General features: G+C 36.6%; 2 protein-coding genes across 2 annotated transcripts; both read left to right on the top strand.

Annotated features, from left to right (window-relative positions):
- The first annotated feature begins 4649 nt into the window (after positions 1–4649).
- On the top strand, positions 4650–6310 carry LOC149038198 (adrenocorticotropic hormone receptor-like). Its single transcript, XM_089187213.1, has one exon. It carries the CDS (start codon positions 4793–4795, stop codon positions 5717–5719), a length of 927 nt encoding a protein of 308 aa, XP_089043339.1. The 5' UTR covers positions 4650–4792; the 3' UTR covers positions 5720–6310.
- A 1888-nt stretch (positions 6311–8198) lies between these two features.
- LOC149038199 (melanocyte-stimulating hormone receptor-like) lies at positions 8199–10103 on the top strand. The gene has a single exon (XM_089187200.1). The coding sequence runs from the start codon at positions 8835–8837 to the stop codon at positions 9765–9767; it is 933 nt and encodes a 310-aa protein (XP_089043326.1). The 5' UTR covers positions 8199–8834; the 3' UTR covers positions 9768–10103.
- The last annotated feature ends 1577 nt before the right edge of the window (positions 10104–11680 follow it).

Genomic DNA, 11680 nt, shown 5'->3' on the forward strand with positions numbered 1-11680 from the left:
CAAACGCGTGTTCTGCGTAAAGTGGAGAAGGAGAGGTTAAGTTCCTAACTATTCCAAATTGAATGCGTAATACAGTTGAGAGAGGGATTTCGGAGAAAACTTAAATCTTGGTCTAAATCAAATTACAGAACCTTTCTTCTACCCTCGCTACACAGTCTACTATCATAACATAGACCTGTTATCGTCACCAATATCTTATGTGGCACTGGTTCTTCCTTTTTCACACATTTCCCTCGGTGATGACGGCAACTCCACCATAAATGCAATAAGGAATAACCACCGCCAGCACGTCCAGGCTTACGATTTCATCACGCCGCTAGGCAAAGTTTAAAAAAAAGTACGAGAGTGTAAACTAGAACCACATGGGTTAAGTCTAGAGCAACAAAGTGTATAAGTCTGGGCCTTAGAAACTTTGAACTCTCCTAAGAAACTGCAAAAAAATACGCATTATTTGGATTTTCAATGTCTAGAATAGCAAATTATCCATCTAAAAGCGCACGCGTAATCATTTGACCGCTGTGTTGCTTATTTATAATTGTTTTCCAGTCAAGCTGCAGTCGCTATTCGGAATAATTAAAGAAGAGATAAATGGGAAGGAGAATTGCCGAGAAAAGAACTTTACACAAGAATCAAATAAGTTGTTGCATTTTTTTTGACAATGAAGGCACTCGTGTGGTTTGCTTCTCAGCTATTTCCCCATCGATGAATAAAATAATGGTTTAAAAGTTAAAATAAATAATGTAGAGTCGAAAGAAATATATGTTATTTGCCGGCTGGGAGGTCCGTATGGTGAAAAACTGTGACCGAGGTCTTGAAAATACTGCCCGAGGCCGTAGGCCAAGGGCAGCATTTTCAAGACCGAGGTCACAGTTTTTCACCATACGGACCGACCCTTAGCCGGTAAATAACATATTTATTGTTTTTAAACTTGACGAAATTCTTTCCGAAAGAACCCGAATGATTTATGGCCGTAAATACGGCAAGATCTTCCATAAACTGAACAATTTTTGAGTGGGTAAATGGTAGTTAAAATAGAAGTGATGCAAATTTAAGAGAGATGCCTCAGCGAAACATTTTCATTTCCGTAACGATAAGGCATCTGTCACAATCTGACACCTGTCAATTAGAGAGCGCGCAAGAAAAAGAAAATCGAAGGAACATTTGAAAACCAACAGAACTGGTTTGGCAAGGACTGTCACGACAATGTTTTCTTCAAAATCAGTTAATGATCTAACGGAAAGTATTATTCACTCTCATCGACGATTCATTCATGTACGAAGATTTACCTCTTTTCATTAAGTAAACGGCGAGGAAATTAATTGTGAGTAAATTCAATCTTTTTATTTTGAAGTTGTGAGAGTTTGCTCGTTTGTTTGCTGTAATGGCCTGTTTAACTCTGATCTTTCCTTCACAAAAACTAAATTCGAACGGAACACTCCAACGAGACACAAGGGAATGAAATGCGGCCTTTTCTCAAAAAATTCCTTCGATTTCTGTTGTGCAATTTAAGGTGCAAATGTCCAAATTGAACGGAATTGGAAAGACTCACCAGGAGCGTATATTTGTTGTAGAACTTAAATTAAAACTTCGCTCGCTCTTTCACTATGAACAAATTGCTCGAGAAAATTCAGATATTAAATGAATGAAAGTTCCATCGTTCAGTTTAACTGTAACCAAATACCTCACGTTCCAACTTTCTGAGTACTTTTTGTGAACGATTAAAATTAATTGCAGAAGGTTTTTGGGCCGCTTGTCAACCAACGTAATGACACTATTGTTTATACAAATTCATTCTGAAACCAATATTTTTCTGTCAACCAAAGTGATTTGATAGAGAGAAAAGAGAGGATTCATAAGTTATTTATCGGCTTGAGGTAGTGACCGACGTGTTTGCTTAAAAATACTGCCCAGCCGGAAAACGAGGTATATTTATGAAAAATGACAACGAAAGTTGGGATGTACTCGGCGACTCACGAAAGCGTTACCGTGGCCCGTGGGCAGAGATAGGAAAATACTGACCGGGTAAAGAACCAATCAGATTGCAAGATTCGTTACCGTGCCCTCTAAAAAAACAATAAAAGTAAATATGTTACGAAATGAATAATTTAGTATTTGATGAAATTTCGTACTCAAAACGAGGCCGAGGGTGTCATGGCTGGATGATGTCTCCTCAGTTTCCTGTGTGCTTCATATCTTAATTAATTAACCCTTTAACTCCCATGAGTGACCAAAACAGAATTTCTCCTTACAATATCAATACAAAATCAAACAGATAAGTAGTGAGAGTAAAGAAAAATATCAATTTGGGGATAATTAGTTGATCCAATAATATATTCTCTTGACTAACATTATAAGAATTGTATGACTGATAGTAAGGAGAAATAACAATTTGATCTGGGAGTTAAAGGGGTTAACACACACTATTTACTAGTTAAGATGCAGTCGCTATTCGGTTGACGCGATACAGAGAGGCTGTGTAGAGTGCACTGCGGGTGCAGTTAGCGTTAGTTGTTTGTTGCGCACCAATCTATAGTAAAACATATCAATCAGACTCAGTCGTTGTATGGAGAGTATCAGTTGTCTCATTTTACTTTAACTTGAAGTTATATCCGCATTTTGTTGTTAGAAAATTTGGGGAGTAAGACATGCAGTAAAACAGACAATCAGAGAAGTACTTTGCCGTCCGTTGCGTTACCTCCTCCTCGGTTTGGTCTTGTAAGACTTTCATTTAGTCACGATAATTGTTAGGGAGCGCTCGTCAAAAATATTATTGCTTAAGCGGAGAAAATGAGAAGTTCAATGGAATCGTTGCACATCGATCTTTTGTCAATAATCTTTTCAAAGAGCATACGCTAGTGAGGGAGTTCTGAAGTAAATGTTGCTGATGAAGGTAGAATTGAAGAACTGTGCGGCGAGTTTTGATAATTCCTTAGCATACGTCCATTGATTTTCGACCACCACTTATAAATTGTTTTCTTCACTTCAGTATTAAGATGTAACTGTTGTGATGAAAGGGAAATTTTGACATTTGCCCCAGAGCATCGCAAAATTACCTGCCTTTTACACGAGAACTTTCTTGGTACAAAAACACTTTTATTATCTCAATAACCAGACGTAGGAAGAAAGAAAATTAGATCAAAGGGTCACATAGGCTCACTTTTCCTCGTTATTGTTTAGTACTGTCTTCAATAAAGGAAGAATATTTCAATTGGGCACTCAGATGACATCTTATCTTGATGTAATGCTTATTTCATCATTTAAAAAGATGACAAAAAAAGTTTTCCTATCGTATTGTCAAACAGTAATACAACCGATGTCTATTTGTTTGTCAACGAAATTACCTTTTGGTGCTAATTTGTAGTAAAACTGAATACCTTTGAGATTAAAAACTTGTCGCAGCCCACACAAACGCCTTTAGTAGTTTGATCAGCTGCAGAAATTGAAAATTTTCTGGATAAAACCCTTACTCTGTATTAAAGAATTGGATGAGTTGTTGGTTTGTCTATCAGCAATTTTCCCGTCCGAAAATAAAACAATGGATCTAAAGTTAATATATAAATATAAACATTTACCATTTAATATATCTTTTCAAATAGCAGCATTTTCGAAAAATGGTTTATATATTCGAAAATGCTGCTATTTGAAAAAAATATATTAAATGGTCTAGGTATATATGTGTGCGTGCGTGTGTGTGTGTGTGTATTTTCTTTTCTCATCACGATGTCTTTTTTTGATGAGAAAAGAAAAGATAAATTTATTTGATATTTATTTTCAAATTTGAAAGGTTTTTAAAAACGGGTATTTACTTATATGTATAACGTCGAAACAAACGTAATCATGTAAACTAGGCCTAATGCAAGTCCGAATCTGTCGTGGCAAGCAGGTGTCATCTTAACAACTTATTCGTTCCTCAGTGTGCGATATAAAGCACGAGACAATCTTAGAGAGCTTGAAATAGGGGTCAGAGTTGGTAAAGACGAAGCCTCTCCTAGAACAATTGTAAATTTTTCATCGACTGTTGTTAAGCTTTGAGCGCCCATCCCTTCATTTTCCATCTCGATTAATAAATTATCCTGTCTACTTCATAATTGGAAACTAACTGTTATCACCAAAGTAGAATCGTTAATTGCTCAAGAGAATCGCAGGGACAAAAATTGAATAACTTTCCTTTTACAGTTGTAGAAAATGTTTTGCCAAAGGGATAACTTGATCCTGTTACTGTTTTATTGTTAATTCTAGTCGGATACGAAACGGAGAGAAAAAAAACCTACAAAGCGCAGGTAGATACACAGTTAATGTCAAATATTTTGAAACAAGTTTGCATAGTTGAATAATTGTGTTTTCTACCTAGTACATTGGGTGATTGTCACAAATTCAAGTTTTCTCCTAGTACAATTGACATCACCAGAGTGAGCTTTTGCATTTTTTAGCTTTCCGTAGCTGATAATGATTCAAGTCTCAACTTCACACGAAAGGAATGGACCCTTGATTTGCATCCTATTATAATTAAATTTAATTCTGATAAAGAGCGACTCTTTGCCGCCCTGCAAAAACACTGAAATAACAGATGTTTCTATAATTGCCTTTTATTGCTATTTCATAACAGAGGCACCCAAAGGTTCCCGGGAAAAAAATATTCTTTTGATCCAATCGAAAATTTCCTGATGCATTTTAAATGAGTAAGTTAGCATGCGATTGTTAGTTAGGAAGTAAAGCTACAGTAATCCTTGCTGTCATTTTTCGTTGCAAGAACAGAAACCTATAAGAAAAGGGAAACGCCGAAGACAGAATTATGTCGACAACAAATTTCAGTAGCGGTAGAAGTCACACGAAATCAAATGGAGAACTGCTATGCTCTCCCTCTTTGATGGGTGCGCATCAACAACTATCAATTTGCTTCTTAGCGGTTGACATTCTCCTCTCCATCACAGCATTTGCAGGAAATTCTCTTATCCTTGTGGCACTTCATAAGGAATCTTCCCTGCATCCGCCGTCAAAACTCCTGTATTGTTGTCTGGCAACAACTGATCTGTTAGTTGGTCTTGTTTCCCTGCCTCTCAGTGCTCTATATTGGATGTCCGTGTTTCAAGAACACTGGAGCCTTTGTCGATACATAAGGGACGCAGCCTACATCACAGGCTATGTATTGTTTTTAGTTTCTTTGATGACGATGACGGCCATAAGCTTGGACAGACTTCTCGCCCTGTTGTTGGGACTGCGATACAAGCAAATTGTAACTTTGAAGCGCACGTATATTATTGTAACTACCTTTTGGGTTTTTGCCCTTGTCGTCTCTTTAAGTGAATTTTTTCATCACCGTATAATCTTTCTGTACAGCTACCTTGTTTCACCATTTTGCCTGGTAATATCATTCGCATCGTACACAAAGATTTTTTGCACTCTCAGATATCATCAAGCACAAGTACGAGATCAACAACAGCCGAGCCAAACAAATGCACTGAACATGGCGCGATTCAGAAAGGCAGTATATAGTGCACTGTGGGTGCAGTTAGCATTAGTTGTTTGTTATGCACCAGCATGTACAGTGAATATTGTGATCGCTCATACCAAAAAATATTCATTTCTCCTAGTCGTCATCTGGAAAGTAGCATTTATTTTACTTTGCTTCAACTCGACGTTAAACCCGTTCCTTTACTGCTGGAAGATTAGTGAAGTGAGAGAGGCAGTGAAGCAGACAATTAAAGAAGCACTTTGCTGAGTTAGGTTTTCCTCGAGTTGTTCCTCAGACTTTGAAAGCAGAATCCCTAAGTCACGATAATTATTTGAGAGAAGTCGTTAAGTACGTTTTTGGATAAAAGTAAAGAAGTGGCTCAATAGAATAGTTGCACAGGCTGTTGTCGAAAGTCTTTATATCTCTGAGAAAAATTTAACGACAGACTAGGTAACCGTAGCTTGGTGTTTTCAAAAATATGGTTTCTTGCCGCTATGCTAAAAAAAACAAGATGTCATAATCGAAGAAAAGATATGCAAACATTTTACTTTCATGTTTTCTCCTCTTAGCAATATGAAGGTATCAGATAAAACTTCGAAGAGTAGTTTAAGAGATGTGTTTGAGGCCGATGTTGTGTGTTTCGAGAAAACTATTTCGACTCATTAAACTCTTAATTAAAAGAAAGCGCTTGACGTTGATGTTGACGCCATATTGCCAAAAGAGACAGTCCAGTTTAAGTCTAGAATTTGTTGGTTTTGTGATCAGAAAATTACCCGTAAAGCTTATGTGAAGAAGTTTCTGTTACTTGTATATTTAACTGAAAGTTACGAAAGTATTTGAAATAAAATTGATCATCTCTGTTTGTTATGGAATTTTTTTACAGATCGATCGATGTGCTGAAGTTATATTGGCAACGGCGAAAAACAAGTTTCGTATCATTGTATAGAGGTCACCACAAGTTCAGTTTGTCACTGGTGTATCTTTAGGTTGTCTCTGAGTTTTACGGATTTTATTTCCTCCATTTCCGAGTGATTAACTGCTGTCCCAAAGTTCCTCAAATGTTTTTTTAAATTCGTTTTCAAAGCTTTATTATGAGCTCAGAATTTGCTTCAATACCATACCATCTAATTATCGGCCTAAAAACGACATGTTTATTTCACCCATTAAAGAAGTGATAAAATAGATCTTTTAAGACCTAGGAGTCTCATATCGCATTGTAAAATAAAAAAATATAGCCCATGTCTTTGTGTTTGTCAAGGAAATTCCCTTTCAATGCTAATTTGAATTAAACTGAAACGTTATCTAGTAAAATCAACAGCTGGTTGCGACAAACATCTTTTTGTTTGATTAGTTTTAAAGCTACCGTCGCTGTACTGAAAAGAAAATTCCCTGGGAAAGGAATTGACGCATCTCTTAGCAATTAATTAAGTCATTCATCTAGTTTTTCTTTCAGCCAATCTTTGCATCTTTGGCCTTACATCCTTAAACTTATTCAATTCGCATTGAAGCCATAATATTGAGTGCCTTCTCGCAAGCTAAATAAAGCGGGATTGTTTGTTGCAACATGAAATAATAATTTTAAAGATGTCTTTGAATAGTTTTCTGTTATTCATATTTCATACGTGATGTACATGACAAGTTAAGCACAAAAAAAGCTTTTTTGACACGGCGAACAATTTTCTGACGTATTTCAAACGTGTAAACAATAGTGAGGAGGTTTTTATTTGAAATGTTACGTAGGAAATAGGGTTTTAGGGATCGTTCTTGTGCAATTGGCGTTAACTAAAATGAAATATTTTTCTGGATGCTCTCACAGATTAACTCATGGCAAGAATATTGTCAACTTTTGAAATATTTGATATATCCAGTTTAATGCTGGTCTGTGTTTTCTTCAAGTTTTCTTGATCCTATGTCTACCGACCCGAGTGATTAACTGTTCCTAACTTTCGCTTCTTTTTCCTTGAACTCGTTCCATGACGCTTTTTAGGAATTCAGAATTCACCACAATACAGGGATAATCTTTGCACTTAATTACCGGTCCAAAAGAATGACAGTATATTTAAATATACCGTTTAAACCGCTTATGCTGTCATTCAAAAACTGACAAAAGAGAATTTCCTTATCATATCGTCAAACAGAAATATTACTGACCGATGTCTGTGTGCTTGCTAAAGGAATTAACATTAAAGGAAGAAAAATTGTAGATCGAAAATGACAAATGTAAAGTTGGAATAAAAATTGGCATCAAACGAAAAGAAATGATTATTTTGGTACCTGATGGAACCCTGGGATTAAAACGATACCGAGCGCGTAGTGCCATCATGGCTGGTGCAAAACCATGGTTTCTCCGCCTCCTTTATTTTCAGTTAACGCCTATTTTTCTTATCTTGTTGACCAAAGGGATGAAGAAAGGAATTTACATCATGGGGCGAAAAAGGCAAAATAGGCCGAACAGTTTTGTTAAAAAAATACCATTTTAACTTTCCTGGCGAAAGGAAAAAAGGCAGTAGAGAACGAATTTAAAAAAATGGTTTGGCGCTCGGCATAACATCTTGTTACGGTTTTGTTTTTAATATAAGTCCGGAGACGCAAAACAAAACGGAAAGAAAAAAGCACGTCTTTACAAATCGACTCAAGCATTTAGAAATACGTTTTCATCTGTGACCAAAATTTAAATTTGAATTGCTTGATGTATTCGCAGATTGTCTCCAATCCAACTTTTCTAAGACCAAGTAAAATCGCCAGCTTGAAACTTTTATTTCCAATTCGTCATGGCTACTAATGATACAAGTCTGAACTTCACACGAATGATTTGGACACCAGATTAGCACCCTATCAGTGAAAGCTGATCTAGATAAAAGTAGATTGTTCGTCGTTCTTTTAAAATAATTATACCACAGATGTCTCTCCATTTTCTACTTATTTCCATTTCATACCTGAGGCACTTCAACGGTTCAATTTTTGAACACAACTGACAATTTTCTGACGTATTTTAAACGAGTAAACACTGATGAAGAATTCTCAGTGTGTATAAATATCATAAATTGAAGTATGAGGTGTAATTGATGGTGGCTGGATGTGGGCTGTTTAGACGACATATTACTCGTTGCAATCTTGGATAACCTACAACAAATTTCAGAAGAGTTGGAACACAGACGAAAACAATTGAAGAACTGCTATGCTCTCCTCTTTGTTGGTTGGGCTTCAACCAGAATCAGTTTCATAACTGAGGCATCCCACAGCTGCAAATTTCTGACGCATTTTAAATGATTTAACGCAAGGGAGGAAGTCTATATGAAAGGTTTCAGTTATCATAGTTCGGCGTGTCCTGTTTAGACGAAATATTTCTCGTTGCAAGAACAGGGGAAACGAATGCAGAATTATGTCGACAACAAATTTCACCAGAGGTGGAACAAAGACAAAAATATTTCAAGAACTGCGATGCTACCCCTCTTTGATAGGTGGGCTTCAATCAGTATTAGGTTTTTTCGCAGCAGTCAACATTTTCCTGGCCATCACAGCATTTCTTGGTAATTCTCTTATCCTTGTTGCCCTTCACAGGGAATCTTCCCTTCATCCGCCGTCCAAACTCTTGTATCGCTGTCTGGCAACCACTGACCTGTTGGTTGGTCTTGTTGCTCAGCCTCTTCATGTAAGTTATTTGATGTCCGCAGTTCACGAACACTGGAGCCTTTGTCATTACGCAAGAGAAGCAACTTGCATTACAAGCGTAGCATTATGTGGAGTTTCTTTGCTGACGATGGCGGTAATAAGCGTGGACAGGCTTCTTGCCCTGTTGTTGGGGCTGAGATACAAAGAGATTGTGACTTTGAAGCGTATTTATATCACTATAGCTAGCTTTTGGGTTTTTTGTCTCGTCGCCTCTTTAAGCATCATTTTCGATCAGCGTATAACACTTTTGAGTATCTTGATATCGATACTACTTTCGCTGCTTATTTCACTCGCCTCGTACACAAAGATTTTTCGCACTCTTAGACATCATCAGGCACAAGTACAACAACAGCCGAGCCAACCAAATGCACTGAACATGGCGCGATACAGAAAAGCAGTGCACAGTGCACTGTGGGTACAGTCAGTATTAGTTATTTGTTATACACCATTCCTTATTGTGGTATTTGTAATCACTTCTAGTACAACATATTCATCAAACTCAGTCGTCGCATGGGAAATGGCAATTATCCTTACTTACCTTAACTCGACGTTAAACCCGTTCCTATACTGTTGGAAGATTAGTGAGGTGAGACGAGCAATGAAGCAGACAATCAGACAAGCACTTTGCTGTCCATGGAGTTAGACCATCCTCGAGTTATATATGATCGTATAAGTACTTTCAGTGCATAGCTGACCGATAGAGAACGCTTTTCTCTTAAATTTTTGCTCGAGGTCTGTCGATAGTATTTTTTGCTAGTCACGTAAAACAAAATAAAGGAAAGGTAATGGAAACACAAACCAAAACTTTTAAAAAATATTTTTCATGCTACTAAACGTTTTTTTGAATGCATAAATTATTAATCCAAGGAAAGATATACGTGCACAAGAGGATATATAATGTCTTATAATCTCTTGACTTAAATTATACTCTCATGAATGTTATTATAAGAAAGCGAAAGAAATAAAGACTATTAAAGACTACGCGGGATGCGGTTTCAGAGGGTTGCTGCTCCAGTGCCGATCGATCCTTCATTAAATTAAACATTTACACGGATTATCATGAATGTTTTGAATTAATTAACGATATATTTTACAACGTACAAGTTAACAAGCTTTAAATAACCTATACTGAGTTAATAATATTCTAAATTTGTTCAGTTTCTCGTTAAATAATGGCTCTACCTTCTCGAACGCACGTGTACGCTTGTTAAAATCCTACCTGACATAAAAAATTGAAACAGGGCTCTTGTTTCACATTCTTGAAGTTCCGGTAATTCGAGTTTTTAGTGAACGAATCGGTTGACAATGCTGTATATGTGATGAAAGTTTTTGAAGAAATCTGCCGCAAAATTTTCCTCTGAACAGTTCAGTCGACCAAAACGACACAGTGCAGAGGTAGGTAACGAATAATATTGTCTATTGAAACTAAAGCTCGTTTTAAAGCTGCGGTTTTTCTAAGTGAGCGAGACGCTGAGCGTTTAATTCGATTTAAAGACTGCATTGAGCGAACATAAACAGATGTTTCAAAACCGTTTGCTTCAAAAAACTGAAAATCTAAAATGAGTCCGCAGTGAAGACCGTCAAACGAATTAACCCTTTGTAAACAATATCAGAGCACTGGATAAAACTTAAAAAGTGGTCTAAGAGTGGTCGTCTGTGAAAATCGAGAAAAGGTGTTGAAAATGAAAAAAATTAACATTTTTTCAAACTTTGCCAGAACATAGGTATAAATGGCCTTCGTTATGGAAAAATATAAAAAATGCCGAAAAAAAATTATGTTGGGAGAACGGTGGCATTTTGTGTTTTGGGGGTTCATAACCGTGTTTTCCCGGTGAAATAGTGCACCTCAAGATAACGGCCGAAAAAAGCTTATTTCGCCAGAAATTCGGAAACAACATAACAATTCTAAAACAAGAGATATTTTTCAAAGGTTCTGAAGTATTTTTTCCAAGATTTCTTGAAAAAACAATTTTTAACGAATTTTCTAATTCGGGTGAAATTTCATCCATCAAAACATAGCTCAACTTTGGCGACTAAAATCGGCCATTGTCACATGGCTTCATAAACTGACCATGAGACAATAATCAATGTCAAGAACAAGGCTTCTTCTTTTAAAAACTGCAATAAATTTTTTGGGCTATTTAAACCACTAATTTTTAGAGCGATTTATATAAGCGTATTTGAGCTCAAGAGGCGCGTTACGTGACCAACGTGACTTGCACGTCACATTAAGGAAAACATTACCAAAACATTCGAATTCCCTCTTATATCATATAAAAACTTCGAAACAGGTCTCCTTCATATTAAATATACATATAATTTTCTCCTGAAGCCAAAAAGTCAAGGCAATCTGGGCAATCTTTGATAGTCTAGTATATGCAAATTGCTGGTTTATGTTGTTACAACGGTCATATTCGCAACTAATACCAACCCAACGATAACAAAAACTTTTTTAACATCAGAAGGAATTGCCCAGGCTATAATTACACAAAATGTTACCTTTAGAAGTGGTTTCCATGCCAAGAGCATGCACTTAAGCCCGCTCCCCCCTTTTCA

This window comes from Pocillopora damicornis, chromosome 11 (assembly GCF_964200805.1).
Source record: "Pocillopora damicornis chromosome 11, jaPocDami1.2, whole genome shotgun sequence".
In the NCBI taxonomy this organism is placed as follows: domain Eukaryota; kingdom Metazoa; phylum Cnidaria; class Anthozoa; order Scleractinia; family Pocilloporidae; genus Pocillopora; species Pocillopora damicornis.

Excerpts from the sequence above, each read along its gene's own strand:
- LOC149038198 (XM_089187213.1), top strand. The coding sequence starts at position 4,793 with ATGTCGACAACAAATTTCAGTAGCGGTAGAAGTCACACGAAATCAAAT.
- LOC149038199 (XM_089187200.1), top strand. The coding sequence starts at position 8,835 with ATGTCGACAACAAATTTCACCAGAGGTGGAACAAAGACAAAAATATTT.